The sequence below is a fragment of the Acomys russatus genome, chromosome 7, assembly GCF_903995435.1.
Source record: "Acomys russatus chromosome 7, mAcoRus1.1, whole genome shotgun sequence".
NCBI lineage: Eukaryota > Metazoa > Chordata > Mammalia > Rodentia > Muridae > Acomys > Acomys russatus.
The window spans coordinates 9094229-9115056 of NC_067143.1; the positions used below are offsets into that span (position 1 = coordinate 9094229).

General features: G+C 47.8%; 1 protein-coding gene across 1 annotated transcript in view; it reads left to right on the plus strand.

Annotated features, from left to right (window-relative positions):
- Nucleotides 1-20603, plus strand: part of Slc6a5 (solute carrier family 6 member 5) — a 42862-nt gene extending 22259 nt beyond the window's left edge. The window contains exons 9-15 of the mRNA XM_051148616.1: nucleotides 2368-2492; nucleotides 6083-6195; nucleotides 7540-7671; nucleotides 9946-10045; nucleotides 13020-13120; nucleotides 17409-17576; nucleotides 20404-20603. Coding sequence (XP_051004573.1) covers nucleotides 2368-2492; nucleotides 6083-6195; nucleotides 7540-7671; nucleotides 9946-10045; nucleotides 13020-13120; nucleotides 17409-17576; nucleotides 20404-20559 — 895 coding nt within the window. The 3' untranslated portion in view covers nucleotides 20560-20603. The remainder of the gene's footprint in view (nucleotides 1-2367; nucleotides 2493-6082; nucleotides 6196-7539; nucleotides 7672-9945; nucleotides 10046-13019; nucleotides 13121-17408; nucleotides 17577-20403) is intronic.
- Nucleotides 20604-20828: the final 225 nt, after the last annotated feature.

A 20828-nucleotide genomic window follows, 5' to 3' on the forward strand; every position in this document is an offset into this window, starting at 1 on the left:
CCCTTGTGGTCTTTCTCATCCATAGAGCACAGAGGGCACTGCTTTGTGGGTAGGAGGTGATGTGTGCTGTTACCAGAGGGACATTTTGCACACAGTAGGTCCTCAGTAAGTGACAGCAGTCACTGTCACCATTGAAGAACAAGGTGCCAGAAGCAGGATGCCGTGTCCAGCCCATAATGTCCCTGAAGGACAAGTGACAGACTCAGGCATTTGAACGGTTTTGGCCACACTGCTCAACAGCTGCCGAGGCCAACGGATCTGGACACCATCCAAGGAAAAAGAACTGCTGTGTGCCTCACAGGAAATGAGGCTACATGGCGTGGCAGCAAGGACCTAGGCTGAGAGCTGGAAAGCTGACGCAAATCCTGTTCCACTACCAACTAGTCCATGGCCCTCCCTTGACTCAGTTTGTCCTTTAGGGGGCCACAGGGATTTGCAGGGCAGATGTTTCTTCGTACTTGCTTCGTGCCAGGCTGAGCGAGCTGCAGACATCACCTTGTTCTGTGGTCACAGCCCCTGAAAAGAGAGAAGCGAAGTCATTGCCACCACTACAGTCAGAGTGGTGAATTGCTCAGGGTCGTTTTAGGTTATACATGAAGCATGCTAGCAGCTAGGTACGGTGGTCGTAGGGCCATGCTTGGATGAGTAATTGGATCATAGAAGCTACCATAGGAAACATGCTTTCACTCATGATTGCAAGTGGTTGCTACGGGGGGGGGGGGGAGAGCGAGTGCAGAGGAGGAGCAGGAAGAAGAAGAAGAAGAAGAGGAAGAGGAAGAAGAGGAAGAAGAGGACTAAGATCTCAATGCAGACCCAATGCTCCATCTGTCTGTGACCTCACATTTGAGTGTAGGGCAGGCTGAGAACCCCTGGCCATGTTACTAGCAGAAGGCCCTAGAAGAGGGGTTCTTACCCTTCCCAACGCTGTGACCCTTTAATAGAGTTCCTCACATTGTGATGACCCTCAACTACAAACATTATTCTAGTCGCTACTTCATAACTGTAATATTGCTACTGTTATGACTCGTAAATATTTTTTTGGAGATGGAGGTTTGCCAAAGGGATCACGACCCACAGGATGAGAAGCGCTGCTTGCAGAATGAAGGCGCGGTGCACATCTGCATCCCTATTGCTTTCCTGCATCTTTTCTCTTGCCCTTCTTAGTCCTGTGAGCCCTAGCCCCAGGCTGCTACCTCAGAGTCCCATTGCCTTCTGTCCCTCATACTCAGTTACTGCCTCAGAAATCTCCAGGGTCCCGTTACCTCCTTTTTTTTTTTTACCGTGATGGCTGGATTATCTCTTATCGTGACATCATAGCCATTTGAGACTATTGTTTACAAGGATAGTTTACACAGGGTAATTTATAAACAGCAGAAATGCATTGCTCATATTTATAGAGACTGGGAAGTGCAGGATCAAGGTGCTAGAAGAGTCAGCGTCTGGTGCCGTCTCCCTCCAAGCTCAGATGTACGCCAGCAGGCATCAGGGAAGTGCACTCCTCACAGCCTCTTTCATGAAGGCTTCGTCCTATTCACAGGGTGAAACCATTCTTCCAAGGCCTTCCCTTGTGATCTGACCACGCTGGGGACTTGCACTTCATCATACTAATTTTGGGGAGACATGAACATTTAGCCACCGTGAGTTAGTGACGACCCTGTTCTAAGCACAAAGAACCAGAGCTTTCCCACAGAGGTCCTGGGTGGGGCCATTGTAATAATATAATATAAAATGTTTTTTTTATTAATTCTATGAGACTGTTAGACACTGTGTTTTGATCACATTCATCCCCTCTTCTCAAGCCAACTTCTCCCCCCTACCTCCCTTCAGTTTGTGTCTTTTTGTTGCTAGAAGAGACGATCTCACAGCGGACATCCTGGTTCTCTGGTCCTGACCATCTTTCTGCCCCTTCTTCTGTGATGGTCTCTGAGTCTTGGCCATAGGGGTTGTGTTGTAGATGTATCAGTTGGGGAGTTGGAGACCGGCACAGTCAATTGTCCTCTGCATTTTGATCAGCTGTGCCTCTCTCAGATGGTCTCCATCTTTTGAAAAAAAAAAAAAAGAACAGTCTTTGATGAAGGGTGAGAGCTACACATTTACCTGTGGAAATAAAGATGAGTATTTAGAATATAGTTAGAAATTATATTGGTTTAGGAAAGTGACATTTGAGTCCTTTGGGGCCTTTTGGGTTGACGGGAGGGCGTCTGTGCTCAGGACTGCTTGCTTCTTTCTTTGGATGTATGTATGTGGATGAGGTGTCCATAGGTGCACACACATGCATATGGGTGCACATGGCCCACGTTGGTCCTTCTCCATCCCTTCCTGCTCATGGAGCTCACCTAATCTCAACCTCTGGTCTCTTCCATCCAGGGATACATTGATCGTAACCTGCACCAACAGTGCCACTAGCATCTTTGCTGGGTTCGTCATCTTCTCCGTCATCGGCTTCATGGCCAACGAACGCAAAGTCAACATTGAGAACGTGGCTGACCAAGGTACAGGGCAGTCGGCACCCTGCAATTCCAGGCCAGGTTCCTGGCCTGCCTCACGAACTCCCAATTTACCCTGTGTCAGGAACTTGGATGGATGGAAGTAGGGTGCTCAAGTGTATATTAGTCACTTGCCAGAGTGACCGAGACAGGCTCCAGTGGGAACCTCAATGCAGGCTTAGAGCTGGCCTTTCTAAGACAGGAATTGCTTTCAGCCTGTTCCCGTCTCCTCTGGTTTTTCTTTTGCCTTCCTTGCTCTCTTAAACCTGCTCTGTTCGTCAGGGTTGTGGCTGTTATACCTGCTAGGTGTGAGCAGGGCATTCATTAGGCAGCACACAGCCCTGCAGCTGCACTGGTGCCTGCTGCAGACGGCAGTGCTGTAGGAACTGAGTGCCAATGCTTAATGAGCTCCGACTTGACTCCGGGGAGCCTTGTCCTTACGAAGCACTTTGCTAATTGTCAGGTCAAGTGTGTTCTCTTTCTGCTTAGTTGGCACTGCAGACCTGTAGTTTTCTCCCCAGGGAGTGGTGCTGGGGGTGGGAGCGTGGAATAAATATTTGCGCTGCACTCAAATGATGCTAACATTTGCATCGTGCTTTTGAGTTTGTAAGGAGCTTTCATCTCATCACATCTAACTTATATTTCCAGGGTGGCATTTGCAGAGCGGGCATTTAGATTTGTATTAACTTCCTCTCCACTGCGCCTGGTTCTACAAAGGGATTAGAGTATTGCAAGCTTGTGGCCACTAGTGGGTGGAGGAGTTCATTACGGAGGCGGCTGATCATTCTGGTGTGGGGACTGTGACAGGTGCAGAGAGGCGTGGCCACCAGCCCCAGGCCCTCCAGTGGTGGGAGGCTTGTCTGGCAGCTGTCCTTCAAGTGGCTTCCTGTGGTTCTCAGAGTAAGCACCTTTTGGGAGGGATGACCTATCTCTTCCTGTTCATCAGGCATAATTAATCACTGTTTCCACTTGGGCCAATACAGCCTTAAAGAGTTAAGGTTCCAGCATACCTCGGGGGTGTCATTATCTCTCCCGGAAGACAGTGTGAGCCCTCAGGGGTGTCGGTTCTGTTATCAGTGAGCTGTGCAGTGCTTTCTCCTGGCTGAGAATTCTCCAACTTTTTGGGAGGCAGGAGATGCTGAGAAGGCCTTATCCTTAAGCATGGAGCCACCCCTAGCTGTTCTGTAACCTCAATTTCTTTCAGCAGAGTCATTGAGGCTGATAGTTTCTGCCCTACTTTCTAGACTATCTGAGGCATTTTGCCTAAAAAAAAAAAAACCACCACCACCAACAAAAAAACTATCTTGTTGGGAATTAGTGGATGAATCGACACAAATAGTAATTGGGGACACACAGGCCACTTAGGCTACTTGCCCCAAGCTGTCTCCTCTCCCAGAAAGGTGGGGGACAAAAGGTGCCACTAACACCCAGATAGAAATTTGCATATCTCCCATTTGCAGGGCAGCAGAAATTTCTAGCATGTCTCTCTGAAATTCTCCTTTCTGTAGTTGTTCGTTCTGTTTGTCCATTTTACAGGAAAATCACATCCAACTCAGGCAAGGGACGGAGGGGCCCGTTTATTTCCCAGGAGGGGCCATGAGTCCTGAGACCTGGTGCCATACCTCTTGTGGGCCTCACATACAATCTTTTAAACATTTTATATATTATATATTTGCATTGCTCTTTTATTTTTGAGATTATAATATAATTACGTAACTTCCCCCTCCCCTTTCTTCCCATATGCCCCTCCTTGCTCCTCATCCAAATTTATGGGCTCTTTTTATTAGTTGCTATTGCGTGCATATGTGTGCATGCAGACACATACACATTCTTAAATATAGCCTGCTTTGTTTCTATAGTGTCACTTGTATATATGATTTAAGGGAAGACCATTTGGTTTTGGATAACCAGTTGGTGTGCTCTTTCCCGGGGGAAGAGTCTTTCTCCCGCTCTCCACATTCCTCAGTTGACTGAAGCTTTCTTGGGTAGGGCTGAAGCCTCAGGACCTCCCCCCCACTTTCCCTCCCCCCTCCCCCCTCCCCCATCTTCTTCAGCATGTCTATTGTTGTGCGTGTTGAGCTCGTGTTTAGGCAGCTATGTCAGTGAGACTCACACACATTCTTATCTGTTCTTCCCAAGTGTGTTTCCCCTTGCCCCAAGGAGGCGCTGCAGGTTGTGTGCAGGTCCGATGTGCGTGCAGGGTCCGCTCCACTCCCACCTAGCTGAGCAGTATCAGCTTTCTGCATGCAGGACAGCTGCTGATCCAAACACTGGCCACTGTGTTACGATTGTAGGTCAGAGACGGTGTTGTAATAAGGCTGATTGGTTGCAGTGACCACTCCCTTCTCGGGGAGGGTGTGTCTTGTCAAAATTATCGACCCCCTTTCAAAGCCGTAATACCCAAATGATAGATGGTGTGCAAGCATCACAGTTAAGTCCTCTGGTGGAAACCATCCCAGGGCCTTTGTGTCAGCATCCTGGTCTGGCTTTCTGCGTCTGTGTTTGAGACCTATTTTCAACTGTAGTTTAATACAGACTTTTCTGTTGTGGTTCACATAAGGAGCCTGTGGAGGCCAGTTCTACAGTCTGTTCAATAAATGTATAGGACATGGGGTATCTTAGGGCTTTGAGGTTTTATATTTTAAACACTCTGAGGCCTTATGCAACATTAGGAACAAACAACACAATAAATTCCAGTTTTAAAAAAGTGCTGTTATGCGTACTGGAGAAATGGCTCAGAATGCTCACTGCTCTTTCAGAGGACCTGAGTTCAATTGCCAGTACCTATGACTTGCAGCTCCCAAGTGCCTGTAACCCAGCCCCAGGGGAGCTGATATTCTCTTCTGGACGCCTGGCACCTGTGTGCTGAGAAGACTCAAACTCAGCCCTGCACCCCCTCCCCAACAGCATGTGGTATTCTTAGAAAAACCACCACCCCAGGGCTCTCCTTTCTAATTACAGTAGTTTTCTGTATGAGCTACTTTTCTCCTTGCTAAGGCAAAAGGTGAGGACAGGTACTTGATGCATCTGGTCACTTTGCCTCTGCAGTCAGGAAGGAGAGAGAGAGAGAAAGAGAGAGAGAGAGAGAGAGAGAGACAGACAGACAGACAGACAGACAGACAGACACTTGTACTCAGCTCCCTTTCTCCTCCTTAATCAGCCTGGGAGCCCAGGTCATGGATGGTGCTACTCACACCCTTTAGCTCAACATAGAGACTCTCACAGACATGCCCAGAGGATTGGTCCCTAGGTGACTTTAGATCCTGTCAAGTTGAAAGAATTAATCTTCAAATTATCCCATTTCATCCCACTTGTGAGAAACAAAAGCTGTCTTCAGACACTGCCAGGCATGCCTCAGGGCTCAATGTCAACAGTTCTACCAGAGGGTAATACTTATCTTCATTTCCGGTTCAAATAAAAGGATGTAATTTCTTAGTATTTGCATGGGAGGTTAGCACGGTCTAATTAGCAGAGATAAGCACAGATAACAGACAGTGGGAAGAACCTGTGACGTCTGGAGAGAAGGCCTGTAGGCTCTAGGGTAAGGGGCTTTGAGCTGGGCCTGCCTGCCACAATCTCTCTCGTTTTTTTCCTAGGTCCAGGCATTGCATTTGTGGTTTACCCAGAAGCCTTAACCAGGCTGCCTCTCTCTCCATTCTGGGCCATCATCTTTTTCCTGATGCTTCTCACTCTTGGACTTGATACTATGGTGAGTCCCTGTGCCCCCCATCCCTGCCCCACGCACCCTTCAAAGACTCCACTTTCCATGTTCCCAGGTCCAGCCTACGAGTAAGACTTAGGCTTAGGGGTTACACTGAGGCTACTCTTGATTAATGTCAGGATGGCGAGGTATCGGTTTAGAGTCACAGGAACTTTGTGTGTGTGTGTGTGTGTGTGTGTGTGTGTAGGGTCCTAGAAACCTACAAGAAGAACACGATGATGGGCGGATCTGGGCCCAGGGGTCCTGCTCAAACTATGGCACCAGCCAAGGACAATATGTGCAGTAAACTTTGAACCCCTACCCAGATCTAGCCAATGGACAGGACATTCTCCACAGTTGAGTGGAGAGTAGGGACTGACTTTCACACAAACTCCGGTGCCCCATATTTGACCACATCCCCTGGATGGGGAGGCCTGGTGGCACTCAGAGGAAGGATAGCAGGCTACCAAGAAGAGACTTGATACCCTATGAGCATATACGGGGGAGGTAATCCCCCTCAGTCACAGTCATAGGGGAGGGGAGTAGGGGAAAATAGGAGGAAGGGAGGAATGGGAGGATACAAGGGATGGGATAACAATTGAGATGTAATATGAATAAATTAATAAAATATATTTTTAAAAAAGACAAGCTCTTAACCCAGGATGGCCCTGAACTCATTAGCCTCAGCCTCCTGAATTACACATGTGTATCACCATGTCCAATTTAACCTCACAGTTTTTGGTGGTCATGTGGCAGTGCAAACGTTTCCTCTCTCCTCCATTCCCCCTTTTTGTTTTCTGTGCCACGTTTAGCCTGTAGCCTCCTTCTCCCTGGCCATCATTTTGCCAAAGTGAATTCCGTAGGGCAGCATAAGGGGTGATAATCTGAAGTCAATTTTAGGACAATTGCTTCAAGGCCGAAGGGACTACAAATCATGCTGACAGGTGCTCAGGCTTTAGTCAGTGGGTGCAAAGAGGGCTCTTCCTCAAGTGGGAGATCAGGTGGCAGATAATCGGAGGAGAGGAATTTACATCTCATGAATGCAAAGCAAAACTAAAACGTCCTGATGGATGATGGCAGTGTGTCCTCTGGAGGCTGGAAGCAGGGTTTCTGAAGCTCATATATACTGCTTGAGGTCTCCGGAGTTGGTGTGTTGGCATCCAGTAAGGTCATTTAGACGCATCAAAGGAGCAGCACCATAAAAAGCAGAGCTCATCCAGGCACAGCTTTCTCTGGTCACACACACACACACACACACACACACACACGACTTTGGAGGGTGGTTCTGACGGGGTGGGGGTGGGGGGAGGCAGCAGCTGAGTTCAAATGCTTTTTGTCCTGGTGCCGTTTCAGTTTGCGACCATTGAGACCATCGTGACCTCCATCTCAGATGAGTTCCCCAAGTACCTGCGCACACACAAGCCTGTGTTCACCCTGGGCTGCTGTATCTGCTTCTTCATTATGGGATTCCCAATGATCACACAGGTGAGAGCCCTCTGGGAGTGGTCAGACGTGGTAGGGCTGTCCAATGGTCACTCTGTGACCCCACTGAGTATAGGTGATCAAGGATCAGGTTGGAGATGTGCCATAGCTGTTTGTCATCAGTCAGCTGAGAGCCTGCAGCCATAAGCCCGAGGCTGAGCAGGTGGAGATCCTGTAATGGCTGTCTACTTGTGTATTCTCATTTCTCAGACTTCACAAACAGAGTTGAATCACGGCCACTTTCATAGATGGCACAAGTTCAGTAATGACTCTGGCCACACAGGGAAATATGTCAATTTGGCTCCTAGCAAGGGTCCTGGAATCTTCCTGATTGAGATGTAATCTTCTTGAGCCAACAAGACAGGTGTGTCCTACTTAAAGAAGACAGAAAAGCAGGCTGGAGAGATGGCTCAGAGGTTAAGAACACTGTCTGCTCTTCCAGAGGTCCTGAGTTCAATTCTCAGCAACCACATGGTGGCTCATAATCATCTCTAATGAGATCTGGCGCCCTCTTCTGGTGTGCTGGTGTACATACAGGCAGAAGATGTATATATATATATATATCACAAATATTAAAAAAAAAAAAACCCAAAGAGAAAGCAGTTAGGTGCAGTGGCACATGCCTGTAATCCCAGTACTCAGGGAGGCAGAGGCAGGTGGATCTCTGTGAGTTCGAGGCCAGCCTAATCTATAAAGCAAGTCCAGGACAGCACAGGCTACACAGGGAAACCCTGTTTCAAAAAACTAAAAAAAAAACCAAAACCAAACAAACAGAAAAGAGAAAGCAGGAAGGTCCAGGTTTATCAGCCAGTCAAATTTCCAAGCTATCTATTGCTATATATAAACACTAACACTGCTTGAGTTTTTTCCCTAGTCCTGAACGTGTTGGCAAACTGCATGTGACACTCAGGGTATACACTGTACTTGCTGTCTCTTGACCATGAACAATCCACTTCTCTGAGCCTTAGTTCTTGAATCTATACAGTGATGGAGGAATGAGATGATCTCCAAGCCTCATCTGTCACAGGGAGACTTAAAGAGGAAGGAAGAAAGTGGGGGGGCGGGGGAGAGACAGACAGACAGAGACAGACAAAGAGAGAAACAGAGAGAGACAGAGAGAGAGAGATAGAGAGAGACAGAGACAGAGAGAGACAGAGAGAGACACAGAGAGAGACAGAGACAGACAGAGAGAGACACAGACAGAGACAGAGATAGAGAAAGAGACAGAGACACAGAGAGAGACAGAGACAGACAGAGAGACACAGAGACAGACACAGAGAGACAGACAGAGAGAGACAGAGAGAGACAGAGAGAGAGAGACAGAGAGAGAGAGACAGAGAGATACAGAGAGAGACAGAGAAAGAGACAGAAAGAGAGAGACAGAGAGACAGAGAGAGAGAGACAGAGACAGAGATAGAGAGACAGAGAGAGATGTGTGAAGGCCCAGTGTATTATTAGTCAGGGGTCTCTGAACTGACAGGATCAGCTTATGCCATCTCCTCAAAGTAGTCCACAACAGCTATCCTGCACCTGAGGCCTGAGAACCCAGTAGCTGCTTTGTCTATGAGGCTCAGTGGATGCCTCAAACAGTCTCAGTCTGGTGTTAAAGGCCCAGAGGGTTCCTGGAGAGCCAGGTTCACCCTGGGAGCCTGAATAGGCTGCTTCTGAGATCAGCAAAGGAGTTGGTGGCAACAAGGTAAATTAACTCCGAGGTGAGAGGGAAGGCCGAGCTGAAAAGACTTGAATACTCATCCTCCGGCTGTGACTTTTTACATCTGGGCAGTTCCAGAGCGTCCCACCTGCATTTAGGGTGGGTCTTCCTAGGCGATTTAAAGCAATCAGGAAAATTCTCCAACAAGGCTTCTGCTCAGGTGATTGTAAGCTAAGTACACACCCATAGCTAATGGCCATCTGAGAGTCGACCAAGCACATCTATGAGGGTAGCAGTGGTGGGTAGCAGCTCACAGCACACACGAGGCCTGGCGGCTGTTCTCACAGCTCCCGTAGAGGTTGACTTTTGTCTTGGAAAAATATATTAGCCCAGCTGTTTGTGCTTGTTTTATTGATCACCTCAGAGGCCTAGGAGGGATATCTTGTGCACCTGCCAAGTCTGCATGTTACATGGCTAGCCCAGGTGTGGGTTCCTACTGTGGAGCAGGGAGGACTCCAAAGCTGGAGCCCCTCAGGAGGGAGAGGAAGGGCTGCTACATGTGGGAAGATGGAGCTTGGCCATGGAGTCCTATTTGATGGTGGCTGTGTGTCTCTCTCTCCTACTAGGGTGGAATCTACATGTTTCAGCTTGTGGACACTTATGCTGCCTCCTATGCCCTTGTCATCATCGCCATATTTGAACTGGTTGGCATCTCCTATGTGTATGGTAAGAGAACATTCCCTGTTGCCAGGGCAGAAGCAGGGTGTACGGTAGGGCTTCCTGGCTAGTATGTTCACCATATTTAAAGGGTTTTCAATGCCTCTATTTCTGAGCTTGCCTCGGGGTCACTTGGGTGAAGTAGGATGAATATTCATAGGTGGCTGGTGCTGAGTCTTAGCAGTGTGTGGGAGAACATCATCGCAGGACCTGGCCTTGGGTGTAGTCTGGCACACTTAATGCCTGTAGCCAGTGGCCAGATTAGGAAAGAGGGCTCTTTTGTTGGTGTAGAGTTGTTCTCAGTGTTGGGGGTGTCAGTGCCTGTGTGCTCGAGGTGAAGGTGGCTCCCCACAGCCTCAGGGTACGAAAGGCCGCCTCGGGATCTCAGAACCTTCCAATCCTGATTAGTGCCTTGGGGGGACTTGCCACACAGTATCTAAGGCCCAAATTTTTCCCAGTGAGGAAACTTTCAGTTCCCTAATGGTTTACTCATTCTGCCATCACCATAGCAATGTGCACCCCACCCACTAGAGCTATTATGAAGGATACAGGGTGTCAGTCACCAGATGCCATTTCTGCCCCTTGTGCACAAGCATTTGTCCTGGAGGTCACACCAGGGCTTCCTGGTCATTCTGCCCAGTTTGGCCTAGGTCCTGCAATTTCTGTGTGCCGAGACACCTTAGGACTGTCACTGGATAAAGCACATAACAAGTATCGGGGGGATATAACTTTCAGGGTTCAGGGAACTCATCGTATTGCAATGCCCTGAAGAGACGGCAACTTGACCTAATAGAAAAGTAAGTGGAGTGAATTGCTTGGAGTCAAGGATGCAGATGCCCTCAGATGATCATGTGAGGAGGGCAAAAGTGTCTGCAGAGTTCTGTCCTCCAAATTGGGGACAACAGACTCCCCGACTTCTCTGTGCCCTGTGAACAAACGTCTTGATCCTCAAGTGATTGTTCATCCTCTGTTGACAGATATGCAAAAGCTACTGGCTTCCCTGGAAATCTTATTAAAGTAAAAGGGAAATAAAAATAGAGCAGAAAATCAGGTTAGAAAATGGAAATCTTTCATGTAAAATGTGGGCGGGTGCCCTAGAAACAGGAAGAGGCTGCAATCATTAATTAAAAAGAATTGCCAGGGGGTGGTGGTACACACTTTTACTTCCAGCACTTGGGAGGCAGAGTCAGGTGGCCAGCCTGGTCTACAAAGTAAGTTCCGGGACAGTTGGAGGACTACACTTAGAAACCCTACCTCGAAAAACAGAACCAACCAACCAACCAAAAAAAAAAAAACCAACAACCCAACCAAATCACGTGTGCAGCATTTGTCTGTCTGAGTATGGGTATGTCACCATACATACACATGTGCAGTGCCCATGGTGGTCAGAAGAGGGCATTAGATCCCCTGGACCGGACCTGCAGTTACAGGTGGTTATGAGGCACCTGGTGTGGGTTCTGGGAGTCAAACTCTGGTTCTCTATAAAAGCTGTCTGTGCTCTTAACCACACAGCCAGCAATTACTTTCGGATAGAAGTTAAAGAGAAATTTTTTTTTTTTTTTTTTTTTTTTTAAACAAGACTAGAGGTCATCTCCCCACTGCAGGGAGAGTTTAGTTCCTGGAAAGAGGAGAGGCTCCCTTTGTAGCCCATCTGCAACCAGGCCTAGGTGCAGAGTAAAGAGGACTATTCATTTCCTTTACCTGCTAATTCCCGACTGCTAACGTCACAAAAGGCACATTTGCAAAGTGCTTTCTTATAAAACAGCCTGTTCATCGAGGCTTGAAAGAAGTTAAACCAGACGCCTTTTAACATGTCTAATTTTAGAAGTTAAATTGTCTCCCCCAAACCCCAAGCAAATCTGCTTGTGAGGGAATAAGCAAACCCCAACTGGTTTAGTCTTTGGCTATGCTAATTTTCCTGGTCCTCTGTTAACCTCTATTTTATTGGAGAAATCTCTAGGTGTCCCATGATCGTCATATTAATTTGTGGTTCTGTGATCAGCATACTGGGGCTCCCCCTCTCTATGAGGAACCCATCTTGAATATACCTGGATGTGTTTTTTAAGCATCCCCAATACAGCAGTGGTTATCAACCTGTGGGGTACGAGCCCTTTTGGGGGGCAAATGACCCTTTCACAGGGATCACCTAAGACCACTAGAAAACACAGTTATTTACGTTACAACTCACAACAGTAGCAAAATTACAATTCTGAAGCAGCAACAAAAAGAATTTTATGGTTGGCGGGGGGTCACCACAACATGAGGAACTGCATTAAATGGTCGCAGCATTAGGGAGGATGGGAACCACTGCAACACAGAGACTTGCACTCAGGAAGCCATTGGGTCCCCTTTGCATATTGAACCCCTGGATCTGAGGGGTTCCACGTCTGACCTCAGTGCCTTTCCTCCAAAGCAGTGTTCCAAGTGTTGCCAGGAGGGTGGTCATATGGGGGCTGGGTGAAGAAGTTTCTGAGTGGCCAGGCAAACAACGGTCATTCAGTTCCACTTGTGTGTATGACACACACTTGGAATTTACATAGGGGTTTCACCTCCAACCATCAATATATACCAGGCAGGGAAAATGGAAGTGCTGTTGGGAGGGTGGGAGACCCAAATCCAGCTCACAGAGGCCCCTTCTAAGTGTTGGGCCATTTATAATATGGTCTCTTTACCCAAATCTTTTTTTTTTTTCCTGCCAGACTTGTCACCAAGCCATGTGCATGCACATGACACTGCCAAGACACCTGGAGCCTGGCTCTGGGTCGTTGCCATGACAGCTTTGAGCCTCGCTGCAGAGGGTGTTTAGTATCCATCTCAACATTCAGTTAGCCTCCGTATCCCTGGCAGTGAGTCACCTGTCTGATAGGGGTTATGCTGACCTCAGCTGGCTTCTTCCTCTGCCAAGGTTCTTGAGCCCTGGTATCTTCCCCTCCCTGCCCCTACCCACTGCCCCTCACACATGCCTCCCCCTGTCTCTTTGCAGGCTTGCAGAGGTTCTGTGAGGACATTGAGATGATGATTGGATTCCAGCCCAACATTTTCTGGAAAGTCTGCTGGGCGTTTGTCACACCAACCATTTTAACCGTAAGGACTGAATGCTTTCTCTCACAGACACAGCATGCATGCCGAATGTTTTGCCTGGTGTCACCCAAGTGAGTAAACTGAAGTTCAGAAAGGTGACAGTGACTTCCCTCCAGGCATCTACCTGGGCAAGGGGCAGAGCTGGAATTGACTGATTGGTGTCAGCACATCTGTGTGGAATGCACGCACGATATCCACCTGCCTCATGTGCTAGGAGACAGCAGTCAACAGGCATGTAGACCACGCGTCTGTTCTAGGTGACTTGTGGAGCCTCCTCTCTCAGCATCCCTGCCAGGCGGGCGTAATTATCTCCATCTTGCAGAAGAAGGTCTGAATTTTCCTTGTCAGTTGCCACAATAATATGCCCTGACCAAACAACTCAGGGGACAAAAGGATTTATTTCCACGTAGAGTTCCAGTTTGTAGGTCCTCATAGCAGGGGAGGCACAGTGGCAGGAGCTCAAAGCAGGTAGCTACACCCCCAGTCAAGAGCAGAGAGAAATGAACACACCCGTGTTTGTTAGTGCCTGGCTAGCTTTTCACTTTTCGGAAAAGGATTTATTCTGCTATTTTCTTCACATGTGTGCGTGGGTAAGTCTGTGTGCATGTATGTGCAGGTGCATGTGGATGCCTGTAGAGCCCAGAAGATGGCACTAGATCCCCCCGGAGCTGGAGTTAAGGTGGCCGTGAGCTGGGAACCAAATTTCAATCCTGTATAAAAGCAGCAGGTGTTCATAACCATTTGAGCTGTCTCTCCAGCCCCTGATCTCTATAATATGATATCCCTCTGCCTAGGGAATGAAGCCATCCACAGTGGACTGCATCTTCTCACATCAGTTAACATAAGCATGACAACACTGGCATGCACACAGGCCAACCTGATCTAGGCAACCCTTCATTGAGACTCCCTTCCAGGGAGTTGACAGTTAAAACTAAGGATTCCAGGGAAGTTGAAGGTTGGAGTTATGTGACTGACTGACCTAGGATTGAATGTATAATATTTAGCAACAACCTGGATTCGAGCCTACACATTCTGGCTCCTAACTGTTAGGCAATGCCTCTACTCTATACTTGATGTGGCTTTAGTAAGGTTTTTTTTTTTTTTTTTTTTTTTTAAACTGTTTATTCCATTGCTTTGTCATCCTCAAATGTGAGGATGGCTGTTAGAGGTCATCCAGCATTCCCTTCATTCCCTATGATCTGTACAGGGACTTAAACTCACACCTGCCACCCTCGTCACTGTGCCAGAAGCTGTCAGCACAGCCTCACTTTCTTCCCCAAGCAAATTAATTAGCAGAGATTTTTGTCTTTCCCTTACTCTGGGAGCTTTGCCTTTTTCTTCCTCTGGCTGGGGAAGAGTCTTTTTTTGAACAAGCCTAGGGGAAGGAGTGTGTAATTTCTATTTTGCCCAGTAGGTGGCACTATAAACCAGCTAAAGAGCCAGTTTTTCAACACCAGACACCGGCTTCTCTTAAGATGCAGGATGGATAAAAGCAGGTGCAATGAAAATATATGTTTTCTTCATTCGCTTGCCTCCCCCCGCCCCCCCCTCTGAGAGTATGTTCTAATCAAACCATATATTTCTGAAAAGCTAGCGGTTTAGACAGAAAATCCATTCCACAGTCTTCGTCTGCTGTGAGGACACCGACAGCTTACTCACATCTATACCTGTGGTCTGAAATGTCCCACTGGAGTTGGGGCGTGAGAACTGAAAAGTATTAAACGCAGATGTTCAGGGATGCAGTGTGTGTGGAACCCGGCGGGGGCGGGGCTTAGATTGTGGGTGTGAAGATGCTGCTGCCGCTTGTTGCCTGAAGATGCTGTGTTAGCAAATCTCGACCCTGATGACCTTTGACCTCCCCTCATTTCCACTCCTCGAGCTTTATTATCAGCTAAGCCCACATTAGAATTTGTTTTAGATTCTGCTCTCCTTTCCACTTCATCCCAGAAGAGTGTCAGAATTTTGCCATGTTCTGTGGAAATACACCATACCGCCATCCTGCTGCTGCTGTGGGTGGAGGTGTGTTTGGAGGCAGGTCCTTCACCAGCCTTGTCATTGGAGTTTATATCCACGCTGTCTCCCCACCTTACAGGCGTGTGCATTGAGGCTCACTGAGGATAAGGAACTTGTTCTAGGCCACAAGGCCACAAGGCCATGGAGCCTGGACATTGCCTCTGAGGTGGGGTGACCTTCAAGCCCTTTTGCACTCTGACAGTTTAAGTTCTTATCCCTGGGTACAGCATGCACAGTTTGGGTTAAAACAGTCCAGTCTTCAGACTCGAGGAGGTGTAATTCCAGGAACTTGGTTTTTTGTTTGTTTGTTTGTTTTCATTCTCGGGGAAGTTCCTCAGTTTTTGCTGTGGTTCACTAGCTTTCATGTCAGAAGCCACAGAGAGGGCTGGCCACTGTTTTGAGCAGATCCTCTGTGCTGTTTAAGGGCTCAGGATGTCACACTGGTTCCATCACCACCACCAACCAGTGGGTCTCCTGTGTCTGATCTGCTATCTGTCAGTCAAAGGTAGGGGTGGGCAGGACTCGGTGGCTAAACTCCCATCTGGTGTGGCGAAGCCTACCTTAGGGCATGCTTTCATCCAAGCTGACTTGGCAGAGGGAAGTTCATGCCAACCAGTGGCTTGTGCCTACAAGTTTGATGTGATGTTTGCAGACGTGGAAACGGGTGTCAAAGGTCCCAGCCGTCCCTATATTTTGCCATTTACCTCTGTACCATGGATATCTTTGAGGTCCTCGGCTAGGGTAAGATTATGGGTTTAAATTACTTCAGGGCCTCTGAAATAAAGCCCATCATTTTACTTTATGCCATCGTGGATTTATGGAGCTGTAAATATCCTCATGCAATTACCATATGCGTAGTCTGGTCACGTTACTGAGGAAGGCACACACATAAGCAGATGCATTGCTATTTATATAGTAAATGAAACAGAGCAGCGTGCCATAATGACATCGTCCATACTTCCAATAGACTGGGTATAATAACACTTATAACTCCAGGAGCTAAAGTTGGAAAGGGGTCGGGGGGTGGGGTGGGGGCAGCTAGCAAAGACATCACTCTCTGTGGGAGCCTTGTCTTCAGGCTCATGTTGCTTTGAGTCAACATATGAATTATTGTTGCATTGAAAGATTCCCTGGCAGCCTGGGTGCAGCAGTAGTGGTGGGGATGTCTTGTGTTTGTGTGGGGTTTTACACGTCTCCCAAAACACTCCCACCTGCTATTTTTACTAATGTAACTCCCATAACCATTAATTCCTCTTCAGTTTAAGTTAGGAAGAGAGAGGTAGAGCTGGGGAAAGGACTTAATGTGGGTAAGTCTAGGCTTTTACTGTCATAGGCAGAAAGACCATGCAGTCACATTGGCTTGGGAAACGGTCCCTAAAGGGTGGGCTGGAGCTCTAAGAAGCCTGGCTCCCCATACAGTTGCCTCTGTCCTCAGTGTGTGCCTTTCCTTGGCTCTTCAGCTGCCCAGCCAAACCTTGGATGGATCTCAGAGTTGTTTCTGGTTGAAGTATGATGTGATGATGGCAGATAATGGACGAAACCCAAATCGTGACCTTTTAAAAATGAGGAAGGAGTCGGGAGTAAATACCAGACTTCTGTTCACAGAAAAGCCCAGCACTATATACATGGTGTGAAATAAATCCATTTTGCAGCTGAGAAATCTGACAGGTCCCTCAGATCATTAAAGTAGTACCAGGTCTCTCTTTCCACCCCTCCCCCCCACCTCTTCTCTCCTCCGCCCCCCATGGCTTATTATAAGACTGCACTTCTAGAACTGTCACCTCTGGGAGACCATTTTGGATCTCACAGAGCCAACTTTAGAGGCAGCTTCTACAGATGGGCCATTCCTTGTTTAAGGAGAGAGCCAAGTGCACTCAAATAAATAGATCGAAATATACAAATTTAACACACCTTTCCCACATTATAACAAAGGGTTGATTATCAACGATGATACGGACAGGCCCTTCAGAATTCCCAGATGCCACCCATCACTGCATCGTCCTCTTGGTGTGGCCTCCTTGTGTGTAGGCACACACCCACTGACTTCCTATGGGAGGAGGAACACAGGGGCAGTAGCTGAAAGCACGTTTGCCATCTTCATCTCCTTGGGAATTTCCTTTCTTCACTTGGGAAATCTGTTTGCTGTTGGACGAGAGTGTACATAAGATGAGGCACTAGGAATGAAAGCGTGAGCATGTGAAGCGGGTTAGCAGGTGCATGTTGAATGAACGAATGACCCACACTTATCACCCTAATGCACCTCTCTCTTCTCTCCCAGTTTATCCTTTGCTTCAGCTTTTACCAGTGGGAGCCCATGACCTATGGCTCTTACCGCTACCCTAACTGGTCCATGGTGCTTGGATGGCTGATGCTTGCCTGCTCTGTTATCTGGATCCCGATTATGTTTGTGATAAAAATGTATCTGGCTCCTGGCAGATTTATCGAGGTAATTCTGTTGGCTCCTTTCTCCCTGCTAGCCTCTCCCAAGGGAGAGATCTGAAGAGCTCTATGCATTAAAAACAAAAGACTCCGTAAATGTATTCAAAAGGCTACTGTGTGGGTAAGTGATTGCAGTTGCCACTGATTCTATTAAGCCCATTTTTACTATGTATGATTCCTGTAACGCAGGAGCCTGGCCTGTAGTCAGGCTGAGCTACTATTGTGCTGTTCCTCACTGTGCTGGCAGCCCTGGGATGGATGCTCGAATGTCTCCTCTTTTCTAGAGCTTCCATCCCCTCCTTGGATGCTACTTACAACTTGGAGTCTGTTCTTTTAACCACACCTATGGTTCTTCCTTTCCTGGGTTTCCCCTACATCCAAGCCTCCTCCTTCCCAAATGTTTTATTGCCATAAACTGTAAAGTCACCACTGGCTCCTTCCTATTGTTCCTGGGTGAAGGACAGGTGAGCCAAGGTAATTAAGAATTCGATGGCTCTCAGAGTGTCATATGCATTCCAGGACATGGCTAGAGTGAGGGGAGGCTCGCTGTTTTTCCTTACCAACTGTAATAGTTTTCTGTTGCTGCAATAAAACCAGGACCAAAAGCAGCTCGGGGTGGGGGGCAAATATTCCCAGGCAGGGCACAGTCTGTCACCAAGGGAGGAAGTTAGGGTTAAGAGCGCAAGGCAGGAGCTGAAGTCGGGGGCCACGGAGGAGTGCTGCTTACTGGCTTGCTCTTTGTGCCTTGCTCAGTGTGTTTTCTTTTTTAAAATGATTTATTTATTTATTATGTATATACCTGCATGCCAGAAGAAGGCACCAGATCTCACTATAGATGGTTGGGAGCCACCACGTGGTTGCTGGGAATTGAACTCAGGACCTTTGGAAGAGCAGATGGTGTTTTTAACCTCTGAGCCATCTTCTCCAGCCCCCAGTTTGTTTTCTTATGTTACTCAAGACCATCTACTCAAAGGTGGCACTGCCACAGTGGGCTGGGCCCTCCTACATCAATCATTAATCAAGAGAGTGCCCCACCAACTTGCCTCCAGGCCAGTCTGAGGGAGGCAGTTTCTCAGCTGACATCACCTCCTCTTAGACTGTAGCTGGCCGAAGTAAGCAGCGCACCAACCAACCTGGACCTGAACCCATTTTACCCCTACCTTCTTGACAGAGTGCGTGGGACTGCTATTTGTTTTAGCCACCACCGAAGAACCACCCAGCTTTTGTAATTTATGGGGAGTCATTTGTTCAGGCACCCCTGTAATTCTAGTACGTGGGAAGTAGACGAAGGAGGGTCAGGAGTTCAAGACCTCTCTCAGTGTTATTAGTGGACTTTAGGTTAGCCTGGCCTATATACGAGACCCTATTTCAAAGGAAAAAAAAAGTTTATTTGCCTGTGGGGGCTGAGGATAAACGAACTCTGTCCACATCCTGAAGGTATTTGGACCTTACTGGTGCTACTTGGGGGTCTGCTCTAGAGGCACCCTGGGATCCTGTCACAGAGCTCAGAGAGATGGATCTCGGCCCCATCTTCCAGTGTGGTTCAGATGCATGTTCAAGTTTGGGAAGTGCCTACAGCAAGGCAAAGGAACCCCTGGTCACTGGGGTGGGGAGCGACTGTGTGGGGTCTGCTCTTGGGCAGCTGCATTGCTCTGAGGAAGAGGTGGGAGGGGGGAAGGGCAGGGTGAGGGCATGGCCAGCACTCAGCACTTGCATTTACTTGGTGTGGGTCAGCAGGTAGTCTTTGTTTTCACTGACCTCCAGATGAAGAAACATCCTCATGTTGAAGTTGTATTCTGTTTTGTATCCCCAGAAAATTTTGTTCATTATCCTCTGGTGTAAATTAACTCTGGGCCCAACCTCCCCCAGGGTACCAGCCTGCATAGCCAGCCACTTTCCCACCAGAGGACCCAGGAATCTCTTATCCCCACATAGAACCTGTTGTAACCCCTGCTACCATAGTTGCAGCCTGAGATTCTCTAGACGGGTTGGTTGGCTGCACAAATTTATTATGGCTAATTTGGGACACAAAGGTTGCAAGCTGGTGATTAAGGGGAAGATTAAACTAACAGCTATAAGAACAAGATTTCCCTTTAATTGGTAATAGACACATAATTATCCCATCTTATATAGTCAGAAATAAGTGTTCTTTCCTTTTTCTAGATGTTTCCATCAGTTTTTATTTTCTACAAAAAATTTCAGTTGAAGGATTAGAAACACGTCCGTTATTTTTAAGCTTACCCATATGAACCTACACTGCTGACCCAAGTCAGAAACATATATTTTTTTTTGTCAACAGATTATTAAATTCTTTGTTCATGCTTGGTGGTGCATCTTTGGCGTTGGCTTTTTGTCTTGGCCATTTATATACTTTTGGGAAATATGCTAAACAAAATCCAATTATTTTGATGTAGCCATCTATCATTGAGACTACACAGAACAGATGTAATTGAGCCCATGGCCTTTGCTGTTTGGGTTCACAAGCGGAAATAGACGTTTGTGAGTTCAGCTGGTGGGGGGAGATGTATAATTAAAATCCAGGCCCTTCGTCCTCTACGAATCTTGTGCAAGACAAACACGGAACGATCGTGAAGTTGCTTTCAGGGTGATTTAAATAATTTCAAGAGAACCAAACCGAGACTCGCTACTCTTTTCCTTGGCCTGGTTAATAAATGCGGCCTAGTCTTCCCAAATGTCTTCCTCATTGCTGCTGGTGGGGGGGAGGGGCTCTTGGGTCCAGGGAGGGATTTGGAGCAGTGGAGATGGCTAGGATTGCCCCAGGGGAGGAAGGTATATCTTAATTGTAACTACTCTTGTCTTGGACTTCTTTGCAGAGGCTGAAGTTGGTGTGCTCGCCGCAGCCAGACTGGGGCCCATTCTTAGCCCAGCACCGTGGGGAGCGCTACAAGAATATGGTTGACCCCCTGGGAACCTCGTCCCTGGGACTCAAGCTGCCAGTGAAGGATTTGGAACTGGGCCCCCAGTGCTAGTCCAGTAGTGTGGATGGTCCTGTATCACTCCTGGTCTTCCTCTCTGCCCCTCCCTTCACACTCCCCCCAGATTTATTCCCAAATTTCTTCTTTCTCCCCACACCTCAGTTCGCAGCCATGCATGAGAGCGTTCCATAGAAGAGTAGGACGCAGCGTAGCATGCTGTAGTGAGAGCCACACAGACCAGGTGCTGTCTGCCTGTGTCTGTGCTATCAGCTTCTGGAAGGTTTGGTCCCCCTGATCAGGTTACTTCATCCATCCTGCAGGGG